Source organism: Spermophilus citellus (genome assembly GCF_964194105.1).
Source record: "Spermophilus citellus genome assembly, chromosome: 3".
Taxonomy (NCBI): Eukaryota; Metazoa; Chordata; class Mammalia; order Rodentia; family Sciuridae; genus Spermophilus; species Spermophilus citellus.
In genome coordinates this window covers 188,679,448-188,695,390 of record NC_138184.1, presented here as the reverse complement: position 1 = coordinate 188,695,390, position 15,943 = coordinate 188,679,448, and the positions used below count along the sequence as shown (strand labels likewise).

At 36.3% G+C, this 15,943-nt stretch overlaps 1 protein-coding gene across 1 annotated transcript in view; it reads left to right on the top strand.

Annotated features, from left to right (window-relative positions):
* The window catches only part of TES (testin LIM domain protein), a 40,435-nt gene that overhangs the window by 10,256 nt on the left and 14,236 nt on the right, over window positions 1–15,943 (top strand). Inside the window, exon 2 of the mRNA XM_081285684.1 lies at window positions 11,419–11,504. Coding sequence (XP_081141810.1) covers window positions 11,419–11,504 — 86 coding nt within the window. The remainder of the gene's footprint in view (window positions 1–11,418; window positions 11,505–15,943) is intronic.

The window sequence follows — 15,943 nt, the reverse complement described above, 5'->3', positions numbered from 1 at the left end:
TGTGACATCATTGGTAGCTTGTGAATATCTTTCTTATCTAGATAAATCCAATTTTGATTTCTTTGCTTGTTCCATCAACAATAAAATTGCAACTGAGATTTTATCCTAGTTGTAGGTGAATGGTATATGCATGTTTTGAAAGTTGTCCAATTTCCCTGAATCACTAGGCAAATCTAAATGATGTTTGTATACCTTCTTTAGTGGAGAAGTCCTTGTACTATAGTCTGTAAATATAGGACAAAACTTGTGATGAGTCAAAGCACTTATCTGTTTTGTTTTGTTTCCTGTGGTGGTGCTGGGGATTGAACCTAGGGCCTGGTACATGCTAATTGAGCAGTTTACCACTAAGCTATAACCCCCAGCCAGCCCCAAATCACTTCTGTAATCCATCAAAAAAAAAAAAAAATCAGAAGATGTATCAATCAAAAGGTAGTTAGGGCTGTCATGTTTCCATAGTACAGTGCTGTCAACATAGTTGCAATTTTCCAGAGTGAAGGATGGTGTGGAAAGGCTAGCAGTAAATAAATAAGCAAGTACAAGTATCTGGCAGTAGAGTTCTGCATCTGTTCCCTCCTTTCCTGGTCTCCAAGACCCCCATCTGTGCTGTAAAACTTTATTTTTGTTCCAAATGCCCCTGCATGTCAATCCTGGGCAAAAGTAGAAAATGAGCAGATTGTCTTTTTGTACCCTTTTCCCCATTTTCTGTGTCTTCTTTTCATTGAGCCTAGCTTTCCAGGTTCCCTTGGATTTTCCTGTTCCCTGTTCTAAGAGCTCTCATCCAATACCACAAGGCTTTTCACTATTTCATTTTATTTCATTTCACAAATGGTGAAAACACATCTGTAATCTCTTCTTTTCTGCTTGTGCTCTAATGAGATAGGGAATAAGTGGCAACTGATTACCTTGTACAATCTCCCTCCCCAAGATCTCACCAGTGTGTTCAAATGGGTTACTACTGAAGAAAGTATACTGTAGTTCTTAATTGCAACAAGAATTATGGCAGTATTCAGTTTTGGAAGTACTGCATCTTAATAAAGTCCCCTTAATGTACCTCTGTCTGTGTACCCACTGTTGAGAGCCAGCTGTGGATGTAATGACACAAGACCAAATTAGGAATGCTGTGATCCAAATTCTTTTAAGGAACTTCTACAGATTAGAATCAGGTTTTCAAAATCTCTTTTATAGCTAATACGTAGGAGGCTTTGAGGGCATGTGTATAAGCACATGTTATTGCTGAGTCCTTCAGTGGAACCAATCCTAATTAAGAAGTCATTTCAATAGCAACCGTAGCCTATTAATTGTGACATCTTTACAGCTTGCCTTGTCTTTTTCAGTAACAGATTCAGGAGGAGGCTTTTTCTAAGTAGAGTTCATAGAAGGGGTATTCTATTGGAGGATATTTATTCAGCAGCATAAAAGTTAATTTTATAGTAGTCAGTTTGAAAAATGTTGTGAGAAACAGCATAAACAAAGCAGACAGAAGACATTTTTTTCTCTATCATTTGCTTACTTAACAGTGGAAGCCTTAAAAAAAAAAGCCAAAAGTCAAAATTATGTTGCCCTTATTAATATTGTAATAATACATTAAGTTTTGAGTAAGTTAAAGGTACTGGGAAGGTAAGAACTGCTGATTTTAAACACTATGTAATTTGAAACAGGCAACATCCTTATCATAAAGAAGTACTGGGCTAGGGATGTAGCTCGGTTGGTAGAGTGCTTGTCTCGCATGCACAAGACCCTGGGTTCTAATCCCCAGCACCACACACACACACACACACACACACACACACACACACACACAAGTCTTCTTGCCTCCTCTTTCTCATGGGGCTGGGGCTGTAGTTCAGTGACAGAGTGCTTGCCTTGCACTTGTGAGGCACTGGGTTCAATCCTCAGCACCACATAAAAGCAAACAAATAAAATAAAGGCATGCTGTCTACCAAAAAAAAAAAAAAAAAAAGTACTGTATTTTTTTCTTAATTTCATCTCCAGATGGGTTATGTAATAAGTTTTAATCAATATTTTTTAAGGAGAACCATGACATATTATTAAATTGGAAATTTTCTCATAATTTTTTTTCTAGAAATTTCTTTTGCTAATCAACCCTGGTATTTTTTGGTGTTTCATAATCTGGTTTGTGGTGTGTATATGTATGTGCACACACGGGTGTGTGTAAATGTATATATGTTGAGATATAAAATGAGATTTAGGGGCTAAAAATTGTCTTCTGCCCTAACTTTTAGAAGACTTTCTTGTTCCTTGGTGAACAGACAACAAATTGAGGGGAAGGAGATCATTCACAAAGAAGAAGCAAATTTCTCATATTGTATGCCCACTTGAGTGAAGAGACATTTCAATATTAAACAAAAAAATAAAGGCAAGGTGGTAGATAAGCACCCTTTATGCTCTTTTCCATTTATAACAATTCTGCCTCACCATAACAGGAATTTTTATATTTAAAACCAAAACAGGAAGAGAATGAAGGAGGCAGACTTTAAAGATGGTTCCCATTTATTAATATTTATACTCTTGTGTCTTCCCCTTCTCTTGAGTATGGACTGGGCCTGGTCAGTTGCTGCCAAAAATGAAATGTGTTAAGTGATGGTGTCACTTCCAAAATTAATAACTGCAGGTTCTATCTTCCATGTTCTCAGTGAAGATCACTCTTCCTGGGAAAACCAGCTACTATATTGTGAGGCAGCCATGTGGGAGGGCCCATATGAGAAAATGGGTCTTCCCTTGAATAAGCCTGAAGATGACTGCAGGCAGTGCTGGCCACGGTTGCAGACATGGAGGAAACAGGAGACAGCCCATCTAGTTAAACTATACCTAAATTCCTTATCCACTGAAACTGTGAGATATAAATGTTTTTGTTTTCAACCCCAAAGTTTTGGAGTAGTTTGTAACCCACACAGAAGTTTCTATATCTAAAAATTCAGTGATTTGGAAAAAATGAAAAAATGATATTTCATTTTTACCTCATTAATATTGTTTGACTTACTAAATTTTATATATATATATATATATATATATATATATATATATATATTTTTTTTTTTTTTTTTTTCCCATATAACATAGCAGAGAATTTCTGGTAGTAACATTAAGTTCATGTTTTGAATAAAGACCTTCCAACAGATATAATTTATTCCTTCATATTTATTTCTTATTATTAAAAATTCTTTTCTCTCATTATAACATTTTAAGAGACCTGTTTTTCATCAGGAACTGTAGAATTGTCTTGACTCACACCCTCCTCTTTTGAGGATCCTCATGTGTGAATTAATCACTGGGGTCAGATGGTGTGCAGACGTTCAGGTGCCTTCTAATCAGCCTCAGTTTCATTTGGGAAGGAGGAACTTCTGGCTAGTGGATCATTGACAGTCTTTCAGATCAAAATTCATTGTTTCACAGAAGTTACAGATTAGGAATATTACTCTTCAGATTATTACATATGTTTAAAGTCCCATTTTGAAGAAATAAAAAATAAATGTGGTTTTATGTTTAAGAGCCCAGGATTTAGAGTAAAATATGCCAAGATCCAAATCTCAACCACTTGCTACCTGAGCAATTAGGTGAGGTTCTTTTAGTGTCCCTAGTCTTAGTTTCCTCATTTGTGAAATGGTGATGATAATCCCTTTCCCATAGGTTATTATGGATTAATTGAGATGATATATGTATTATAGCTGGCAGGGTAGTAGCGTTTTAACAAATGGTGGTTGAGATATTTTTGCCACCACCTCTACCACCAAAACTCTACATTTATCAAACTCATATAGTTGTCTTAGGTGATGTGCTACCACGTGATTATATCTCTGGCCCACATAGATTACCTTGGTGGCAGTCCCTCTTTCACCATATTCTCCTACTGCCTTAAGAAACATAGAGGCATATTGGGTGGGCTTCATTTTATTTTAATTCATTTAAGTTTTGGGAAGATTGACCCAGTACTTTCAGAATAGAATTTATTATAAAATATTTAGGCTCAAAGATAACTGATTTCCTTTTCTTTCCTAACAGAAATGTCTATGGTTGTTTATTATTGTGTGTGAACAAAAATGTTTCAGTGCATTTGGCTCATGATGGATTCATGATAGAGATTGATATAGGGCTTTCGGCTTTTTCTTCTCACACAGAAAAGCTAAAGGGAGGGAAATGAATTCTAAGGTCTACAGTGGAGATTTTATTTTTTTTTTTAACTTCTGGATAAGTAGTATTGACAACTAAAGACTGTTAATTGATTATTCTGTAATCCTTTGGTCTTAAGTTAAAAATTCTACTTCTTCCTATTTTTAAAATATGATTCACTAAATCATATTTGTTTAGTGTAGGGTCTTTCCATTTTATGACTTATCTCTAGGCACTAGTAGTTAAGAACAGGCAGAACTCTCCTTCAGTTCCTTCATCTGAATGAAAATATAGACAATAGTATTATCTTGGACTATCTTAAGATTTTATGAGGATACAATGAGATGATCCATGTAAGACACTCAGAACCATGTCTGGTGGCAATATGAGTTCTCAGAAAATGTCAGCTCACCCCTTCCGGAGTCCTTGTTGTGAAAAGCAATGGGAGTTCCCTGAGGTAAAGGCCATGATAATTAAAATGAAGAGAGAAAACTTTATTTTCAAGCACTATGGCTGGCATCAGGAATTGAAATAGAAATAAAAAGCAAACCGTCAATAATAAATTGATGTGCCAAGGATCAGTGCAGTAAAGAAGGACCAGATCATAGGATTTGTACCAAGATCTGTGGGAATCAGAAGAATTTTGCAGGGGAGAGTTGAAGAGTGACTGAATTTGAATCAGGCCAGTAAACCAAATAGAGAGTAGAATTTGGGCAGATGGAAAAGGGGAGCTGAGACCTTGAAAAAGGGAAAAGCACCCCTAGAAGCTGAGAGCTGCTAGGGTAAGGTATGGGGAATGTAAATGCTTGTGGAGGGAGAGTAGTACCAGGTTTTAAAGGACTTTCTCTGCCATGCTGAGAAAAGTAGAATTCATTGAACTCAATAGAAGCATCTGAAAAGGGAAGTGTTATGATTACCTTCAGGCTTTATTAAAATTTTGGAAATAACAACATGATATTACACAAAGGGATCTATCAGGAGTGTGGATGACATGTGAGAGTTTGAACATGAACACCCGAGTGGATATGAGGGAGCAGCCTATAATTTCCAGAATTTAGAACATAATAAGCATGCCTACACACAGCTATGGCTTTCAGGCCCCCACTTGGATGACCAGGTGAGTGGCAGCAACATTTTCTTCATTATTTTCAGACTCCAGAGAGAAACAGGAAGTTTTTTGTTTTTTTTTTTGTTTGTTTGTTTGTTTGTTTTTTTTTTTTTTTTTTTTTTTTTTTTTTTAAGTAGAGAGGAAGAGAGAGGGAGTAGGGAGGGATGGGAGGGTGGACAAGCTTTATTAGGAATGATTAATCATAGTTCTTAATCACAATAAACTATTTTTTATATTTTTAACCTTGGAAAGTTAGGAAACTACAAAAGTTGAAGGATGTTTCTCCTTTTAATTTAAGTGATTTAAAACTCCCCCCCCCTCTTTATTTTAATGAAATCTTAATAGTACTGACTGGGCAGTAAGTAATGAACTATAATTTTCAAACAGTTTAAAATTTTGAGTCACAGGTTAATCAAAAGATATTGATTAGGGAATGAGAAACTTCACCAATAGCACTAGGTTTCTAAGAGCCATGTGCTAACAGGATTTAAAAACGTAGTTCCTTTGTCCAGGAGATTAATCTATTTTGGCTAGATCTGAATGTAATATGAATATATATGTATATTATATATATACATGTGTACATGATAGGTAGATAAATATACATGCATATTGACACACACAATCCCAGAGAAAGAGAATATGTTTATTTCACATAGTCTACCTTGGTCAGCTTCATTCCAAGGTGATTAAAGAATCTTGGTAACACTTGCTTATTTAGTAACCACATATGATTCTTTGCTCCAGAGGGAAATTTGGTTATGAAAACAGCATGAATCAGAGAATCAGATGACCTCACCCTGAATACTGCATAATATCTTCCAGATCCAAATTATCTCCAGATCAACTCAGACTATGTTTGAAATACCAGATGTTTTGAGTGCTTTTTTCCCTTTTTCTTTAAAGTATCTGACATACAATTCCCTCTTCTGGGTCAGAAGGGTAACTTGAAATGTTGCCAGCCTATCTGGCTGCTTGAAATTATGAATATGGAGAAACTGATACCATTCCCATTTCTTGCTCTAAAATATGTGGGGGGAAGGGGGTGTTTGGAGGCACAGATCAGGAGATCTAAGTTCAGTTTTTGAAGCCTGCCATTTTGAAGTCGGGATACTTAAACAGTCCTGTTTGTCTTGACTATTATTTCAGGGTGAATATTGTAGAGTAATTTGGCTTTTTCAGAGGACCTTGATAGGTATTCACAAAGGGTAACTGATTTCTCCAAATATAGTCAATCCAAAGGACCTGTTTTCTTGCATACTGAAGAAGAAAAATTAATCTGTCATATCCTTGTATTGATGCTGGCCAGATTGTGTTACTAAAATTGTATGAGGTGGACAGCTTTGGTACTTGTGTGCTTATGAAAAACATGTGTTTTTAGGCACCAACTGTTGGTTCTGTGGGGAATACCGGATCACAGTTGCTGGTGAATGGTAATATACAACAGAACTGAGTTATATCCCTCTCAGCTTAAGTCTTGTTTACTTTGTGTACTTTACAGACTGCTCCTCCAAACTGAATTCAAAATGGTTCTGACTTACAAGAGCTGCTAATATATTAGCTTTCTTAAATAATCATTCTCTAGTGATTAAATTTTGACCAGGCTGGATGACAGTCTAAGATAAAGTTAATCTGACACATGGTTTTCAGGCAGAATTTTAGAATTAAAATTTTTTTAATGTCGAATTTATTCCTTCATTATTTAGATGAAACCCAGAGAAGAAAAATGACTTACAAAATCACTGAACGTGGCACCCATGATATTCTGGGACCAGACCAAAGTTTTCCTGACTTTTCTACATTTTCAAAGGCCTCTGTTATATTAATTCTCTAGTATTTTTAACCATGTAATTTTTGATCATTTCCTTATACCTGGGATAGCTAATTCTGACAACGTAAGTACTGTATACAAGCACAATATCTTGGTGTTTACACTAGTCTGAGGAACTACACTTCATCTACTAAACATCTAGCTTGCCTTGACTAAAAAGTAGCTAACACTTTCTCAGCTCACCACTTTCTCCACACCCTCCCACATATCCTTGTATGGACCTGGGATATCTTAAGCAACACCTTCCCAGTTCTTATTCCTTACCATGAATTCTCCAACACAGACACCTGGGCAGAAACTGATCTATAAGATGTGGATGTGCATGAATAACAGCTACTGCTCTTGAGGAAAGAAGGACCCCAACCAGATGATGTAGTCTGTGCTGAAGATAGAAGAATTCTGGATCCTGGGTTCAGGGAATCCTGAACACAAAGTGAAAGAGGGATAGAAATTGGTGGAGCTCTTAGGACAGATGGTGCTTCACATCCTTGAACTGAAAAGAAACTGAGAAGAGTTTGGGGACCCCAGGTTCTCTAATACTGCTCCAAAAGGTCTGGGAATGGGCCTTAACAAGCTGCCTGGGGCAGTTCTGACTCTGAAACTACAGAACAGAATTAGTATGTTTTCCTTCATCTGATACATATTTGGCTAAGGGATACTAGTAGAAGTCCAACTGTCTCAGTTGGGATGGGAGCAGAGCAGAACTTTTCCTCATCCTATACAACTGTGTCTACTACTGGGCAATGTAATTTATATTGGATTTAGCCTCTGCATTCTAGATTATAATTCAGTCTGGAAGCATTTATATTCACTGAACAGGGAAATAGTAGAGTGGGAATCACAAATCCTTTTTGCTGGAGGGGTATTGTGCTTTTTATTTTTAATCCTAACAGGTTGATAAAGAGAATTTGCATACCCAAGTTTTCTCCTGATATGACATAAAATTAGAGATCTTCAGTACTGGATGTCAGTGATGTTTAAGCTTTGCAGCTATGCACTATAAAATAATTTCTCTGATTAAAATTTTCCTTGGAAAATAAGTCTCTAACTAGTCTGAAACTCTGTAATTGCTTTAGCTACCAACAATGGTTTTGAAAACTAGGTGTTCTTGTTCTTGTATTTGTTTTTAATCAAGATTACTTCCAGGAGAAAAATATCATATTGCCCTGACCTCTTTCCATTCTTTTTTTATTCTCTTGATATCTGTGATATTTCCAAGGTCTTCTCATTCTTTGTGTCTGAGCACGTGGGGAGGATGAAAGTGTGTGGGTTTGCATTTTCTCCAGGCATTCACAAACCTTGCTGTAAAGAGCCTGTATGGACAATAAGTAGGCCCTTAAGCAGGGCTGAGTGAAAGAACCCTTTAGCAATGCTTACTGAGCCACTTTCTCAAGTTACTGCTCTTTTTCAGGTCGGGGCTTCCCAGGCTCCCTACCCATTGCCCTGAGGGCCACTGGCCAAGGTAGGCCAGTGGAGCTTGGGAATGCCCCAGTTGCAGAATTGCATGGTTGTTCTCTAGGGCTTCCTCCCTACCAGTCTTCTCCCATCTCTGGGGGTGTCTTTCCTCTGATAAACCTGGTAGCCCCAGACATAATACGGAAGGCATCAGGAGTTTTACTTTCTTCCTTGGAAAAAGGAAAATAAAACAAAACTTTCTGACTGCCGTAGAGGCTGGTCCTTACACCTGTTGTGCTTCCCTCTTGTTGACTTCCACTATGACCTTTGAATGAGATATTCCCTTGCTGTCGAGTGTACAGTATTCTCTTGGCTGCTAGATGCTGATCATCCTTTCAATCTCAATTCAAGCATCTTTTGTTCAAAAACTTTCTCCACTTCCCTAATTTACTCAAGCCATGCCATTATCAAGCTCTCAGAAAGTTGTCTACTTTTAGAGCCAGACATTGAATTTTAGGTCAGGTTTACCTTTGACTAGCTGTGTAACCAGGAGCAAATCATCTCTTCTTTCTGGATTTTAGTTTCCTGATCTTTCACATGAGAGGGATGCCTCAACCTATCCAGAATAAGAATGTGTAAGACATTTAGAATAGCAGGTATTCATGAAATGTCACCATAAACTGGTAACTATTATAAGAAGATAAAATGTGGGTAAAGAAAAAAAAAAAAAAACAGCTTGCTCCTGTGTAGGGTTGACTTCATCAGTCTGCAGTGAGTTACACTGAGACCTTATTGTAAAAGCTGTGGTGTCTAATGGAGGTTCTAGTTATATTAGCTGAACTTTTAAGTTGTATTCAGAAATAGAGAAGACATATTGTTCTAGTACATGTGCAGTGTATGTGAACAAACCCAGTCTTATTCACACCAGGTGGCTCAGGTTGAAAGCAGGGGAATAATTTGTTTAGGTGATTTTATTTTATTTAGAGAAAAAGTAAGCTTAACTCTAGATATTATATAAGTCAGTAAATCTCAGAATTTTACACCCACATATATAGTATTTTGTACATATAAATGTGTTATTGTGTGTGTGCACGCATGTGCATGTGTGCACTCCTGTAAGCCTGTCATGAGATAAAATGTATTTCTTATTTTGGATCTCATATGAGAATTAAAAGCCACTGATTTAAGCTAAGTTATGTGGTTGTGTGATTAATCTTAATTTTCATTTGGGATTAAGAATTTAGTAGGAGCTGCAAAGAACACAGCATGAAATAAATCCATACTCCAGGTGAATTCAGGATTATTAACTCTCCTATAATAGGAAACTAGAACAGGTTGAAAAAGAATACACACCCTTTTAGATTTGCTCTTCCTTTCATTCGTGAAAGATATTTTAATGGAGAAAATTCTTAATTGTGTTCCCTTACAGAAGACCAGAAAACTCAAATAACTAGTTTCCCTCTGTTTTAACTCATGTATTTGGTATTATGAACTGTGGTTATCGATGACAAAGAAACAGTTTGATTTTGTTTAAAAAAAAAGGTTTAGGGCTGATAGTAGGTATACATATAATTTATAAAATTTTAATTCTTTTGAAAATTGGTAGTTTTGTAGACATGGTAACGGTACTTAGGTTTAGTTAATGCTGGACACTGGACTGATTCTTGTACTTCTGAGTATCTTATGGTCTCTGTAGAGACTGTGCTTGTGACTTAAAAATAACATGGGTTTCCTAAGCAGCTGGTGGACCCCACTGGTTTTGGATATGCCCATAGTTATAGGAAGGGGATATGGTCAGTTTGTGCACATCAGGCACTTCAGCTTATCTTCCAAGGAACAAGTCACAATGTGGTTTAGGTTGCATAGTGATAAACACAACCTGGTAAATTATGGGGAGGGGGGTGTACATTGAGAAAGATCTAGTATTTATTGAACTTGAATTACCACTGCAGGTCACAAGCTAGTAACTGTCACAATCATTGATGTGACATTTAAAATATGTGATAATCTGGTCATTGGTGACTTGCCGATTTGATGCGCAAAGCCAGTTGATATTTTTCACTCCAGATAGCTTGGTAGAAGTGCTTACATTGCCATTATGTGTGCCCTTCCTCTATCTGTACCCCCACCCCTTCTGCTTATTAGGCATGTGTCAGTAGGATACCAAGAATTCTTGGTATTGTTTAATTATAGCACAGAAAAAAATAATGGTTTGCTATAATAAAGGCAACAGTATTACCCCCTCCACCACCACTTTCTTTCTCCCTGGTGTGAGAGCACAGGCCTTGAAGTTAAACTCAAATCTCTTTTTGCCATTTGTTGACACTTTGATCTTAAGCAAGTTCTGTAACCTTTTGGGGCTTCAATTGCATCATCTCTAAAATGGAGAAAAATATTTCCTACTTCATTTCCATTTCATGAAGTTTTGCAATATTTTAATAAGATAAATAACAAGATATTCTATTCCTGTCCTTAAATAAATATTTGTTGTTATTATTATATTTGTCACAATATAAAATAACATTATTTTAGTTATGATTCCTAATATCTTTCGTACATTCCTTATTTCCTGCCAAATGTGTCATTTGGGGCCAGGCTTGCTTTCAAAGTTCTGCTCTCTGTGTATTCCCAGTACTTACTGTGTCCAGGCCATATAGTGACCAAAGACATAAATTTATGACTTTTTTTTAACTTTCATTATTTGTGATTTTTCATAGTTTTATTTTGATGTCTTTCTTTTCATGATAAAAAGCAATAGAATATAAAGTATGTTATGTACTTGGAGTTGCCATTTACATACCTGGGTGTCATCATGGGCTAAACAAAGTGATACTCATACAAGATTTGTTTGAAAGTTATATCAGCAGAAATGGTAAATGGATTAAAAGTATAATTTATTGAATTCTTTAGATTTTTGGAAACATAATAATAGTTCCATGTTTTTCTTCTTTAATAGATGGGCTTAGGTCATGAGCAAGGATTTGGAGCTCCCTGTTTAAAATGCAAAGAAAAATGTGAAGGATTTGAACTGCACTTCTGGAGGTAATGTTTTGAAGCTACAACATTAGTAACATACACTCTTAAGCAGAACTTCCACAGATAGTTCGAGCCTCTTACATATTTTCAGGCACAGTTGCTAAGATGCAGATCTGTTATTTTCTAAGGCAATCAAAAATATAGCTGTTATGTCTTCATTTCATTAAGTTTGATTAAGTGAATTGAACCATAATGACTCTCCTTAAAATTGTTTATTTACTATCTTTCAGATTTTCTAAAATACTGAATATGCTTTTTCTGAATGGCAAAAAATTTGAACTGTTTCTCTAGGACTGTTAATTAATTTAATAATTATTCTTAACAGCTGCCAACTTCTCACATCTCATCTCTTTTTGTAATCAATGATAAAATATGAATGCTGAATTGTGATATACTAGTTGTCAGAAAAAAAGTTTAATTTTGGTATCTTCAAAATTTTCAGCAGCAGATTTATTTTTCAATCACTCCAATTTTTTTTTATTAAGAAATAAACATTTTATTTCTAGTCTCTTGGTATAATAAAGACAAGGTTTAGTGGATCAAAAATGTGAATGTGAAATAAATTTTGTCTTGTTTTTTTTAAAAGTAGTTTTGTGTATCATATAAATCTAAACCAGTATTTGAAACATGTTCTTATGAAGAATATAAATGTTCTTAATAACTGTCAAGACCATGATGGTGGTTCACATGTATGCTCAAAGTTAGGTTAGAATCAGCCTACTAGAAGGAAAAAAAAAAAAAGATCAGTTATACAATATTAGAATGTCAGCTGTCTTGTAACAATTAACGTCTTTTTGACAACCACTTCTGTAATACAAATTTCCTTAGAAATCTTGAGAATAAATAGTTTCATCAGCCATTATAGGTATGTACAATATAGGTTAAAAGAGAATATAACAGGATACAATCTGGGATGTTAGGTTCTTTAAAAGTTTCTAATAAGTCTTTTTTAAGAAATGAACACAATTGTTCTAAATAGTGAAAACAACAGAAATCTCAGTCTTCCTGGAAATTATGATGTATGACAGTTTGTAAAAGTCTATACATGTTCTGTACAGATGATTTTTTTTCCCCAAATATTTTCCATCTGTTGTTAGTTGAATCCATGGATACAGGCTCCACAGTTAGGATAGGACACAAAAGACTGTATTTTAGCTCTTACTCTGTATACCACTTTCTCTTGTGCCTACTGGTTAACTTTGCAGAGGACTGTAGTGCCCTCTGCTGGGCATAAGTTTTACTTTATGACCTTAAAATAATCTTTCTAAGCTCAATTGCTAGAAACTGCTAATGAAATTTTTAAAGCTCATTCTTGAGAGATAATCGCTTTTTCTCTCTAGCAGTTTAGCTTATAGTGATTTTCATTTGGTCTGTATTATTTTGCTATTGCAGATCACTATAATCTGATATTTTTCAGTTTAAAAAATATATCAGTAAGGAACAGATCTCTATGGCATGGATATTACATTTTTATTTTAGTTTTATCGCACAGACTTAATAATTAGGTATAGTTTGGGAATCTAAAACACTTGGTCCTTGGTCTCAGCCTCACTGGCAATGATGTAGTCTGTGCAGATGGTATCTCTTAGTAGTTCTGTCATCTTCCTGGCATGAGTCCAGGCACGTTTCACTGTTAGGATTCTTCATTCCCTGACTTTTTCACTATAACTGGAAGACCAAAGGATGATGCCTTTGACCTCCAGATGCAGCCATTTTTCAGTACAGTTGTTGAAGTAAAATATTCTATACTAATCATCCAGAATATAATGAAGACTGAAGTTCTAGTCAAGGGACACAGAACTGCTATGGTTGAAGTAAACCTGGAGTCCCTGCCCATGTAGCCTCCACCTCCAACTTTGTAGTAATACTTAATTTCCAGGATTCTCTGAGCTTCATATTTACAAAATAAGAGTTAAATTAGCCTCTACCTCTTTATCAGTTGACCTTCCATATAACCACCAGGAAGGTGTATTGAAATGGGTACTATTATATACTTCTTCATACTTTAAGAACCCTCAGTTTCCACTGGACTTAATCCCTAAGGCAAAGTCTTTGCCCCTGATGGCAGACCTTAGCATCTCACCTCTGCTTGCTTTTCCAGCCTTTCTCACTTCCTTCCTCACTATGTGCTTCAACTACTTCATGCATGCTCTTCCCTGCAATTACTGTGCCTTATTGCATGTTTCCTTTGCTTAGGCAGAACCTTCCTCAAACCACCAGGAACCAAAAAATCACAGGTCAAGGACTACCTCTTGAAGAGTATCCCTTGCCCCGTGTATTAGTCTGCTTGGGCTGCCATAACAAAATGGTGGCTTAAACCTGAATTTGTCTTTCCACAATTCTGAAGACTGGAAACTCCAAGATGAGGTGACACCATGGGTTCTGGTGAGGGTTCTTTTTCTGGGTATAGCTAGCCATCTTCCCACTGTGGCTCACATAGTGTTTCTCTCTCTGTGTGTGTAGGGTAGGAAAAGATTTTCCTTTTGAATAAGGCCACCAGTTCAATTAAATTAGGACCCTATCTATATGACCTCATTGAACCTTGATTACCTCCTAAAAGCCCCAGTTCCAATTATAGTCACATTGGCATTTTGGACTTTAGCATATGAATCTGAAGAGGACACAATTACGTCTATTTCACCTCCTTTTCTTGCTTTCACATATTCCCAAGTTAGAGATCATTTTGCCTCTTAGCACATTGTAGGAAACCAGGAGATAAATACCCAGAGCTCACTCTTTTATCACTCTGATCTCTGCTTGCTGCCTCTTCTTACCCCATTGATAAGGGCACCTAGAGTACTCAAGGGTGGAGACTGGAGTGGTAAATGGAAGAGGTCAGTTCAGGGTGTGTCACCATAGTTGTAGAAGGCTGAAAATGAATTCTTAGACTGGTAAAAATTTAGAATGGTATTTGCTAGTCAAAACTCATTTATGAACTTAAAACCCAAGGAAGCTGAAGTGATTTGTTTTTGCCCATGAGTTATTAATAAGAAATATTTGCAAGCATTTCCTTTATAGCACTTGTAATAGTTTTCTATTGCTACATAAAAACGTGTATTAACTCAATATCCATATATTCTTTAATTTAGAAGTTTTGAGGAATAAAAAGAATGTTTAGCTGCATTCTCTGCCCTGGGTCTCAAAAGGCTGAAATCATGGTGTTGGCCAGATTAGGCTTTTATCTTGAAGCTCTGAGGAAAAACCTACTTCCAAGTTCATTCCTGTTATTGGTAGGATTTGATTCTTTGTGTTTGGGGGATTGAGGTACAAATTTGCATCTATACATCACTCACATTCCTTGACATACAGTTCCCTCCATCTTCAAAGCCAGCAGTGCTTAGAATCCTTTCTCTGAGGTACAGACCTCTAATCTCTTTGACTTCCTCTGCTGTTGCCAGCTCAGAAAAGAAATATGCTTTCTCCAGGGTTTGAGTGATTTGATTAGGTACACCTGGATAATTCCAGTTCACCACATAAACATGGGAGTGATGCCAGAGGCAAAGGTCATAGAGACCACATAGAATTCTGCTTACCACAGCACTTTATGTACCTGAATGTACCTAATCCTCCTAATAACTCACCACAGCCATTGCTGATAGATGGCAGAGCTGAGTTTGAATCCAAAGCTTTGCAAAACCTTCCTATCACGGACTTTGCATGTGGCAGATTAGAAACTGGAATGCACTTTCCCTTTCATGACTACTGAACTTTGAACTACACCAGGCTGTCTTCTCTGAAGGGTTTTTGTAACATAGACATCCTTGTGGACAATGGGATCCTTTAACTGAAGCTCTTCCCTTTTTCAATATACAAGTGATTAGTGGACAGAGGAAAACAAAATGTTGAGGAAGCCTAATCCCTACCCATAAGAACTGCTCTCTGTTGGGTATGCTTCCAAGTAATATTTAGAATTAATTATTTATGAAATTTCTTACAAACTCAAAATTTCAAGGAATTTACCCAGTTATTTAATATTGAAGGTTTAATGGCAACCATAGATTACTTGTCATCAGAAGCAATAGAAGTATTGTTTTGCGTTACCTGTATTTAAACAGTTGCGTTTTACAAAATAAAGTAGTACTTGATTACATCAAACATCTGTTCAGAATTTCTAATTGGTTTAGAGCTGGCTGAAAACTAAAAATTCCCCACCATAAATGGATTAATACTTGTGTTGAATTCTATAACAGAGGTCCACACTCAAGTCCATATATGTATATCCCTGTTACAAAAGGGCAGCTTCCAGCCTTTTTAAATTACGGTTTGTAACAGTGCCATGGCCTTGCGTTTAAATCACTATGAGTGCTGGCAGCAAGTAAGAGCACTCTGGTTTCTGCTATTTGGCCTGGAAAAATAATAATTTTTATGAATAGTGGTACTAAAAAAAAAAACAAAAAAACATCTCTTTCTGGAGGCTAACAGATACCTGCTTGACTTCTTGTAGC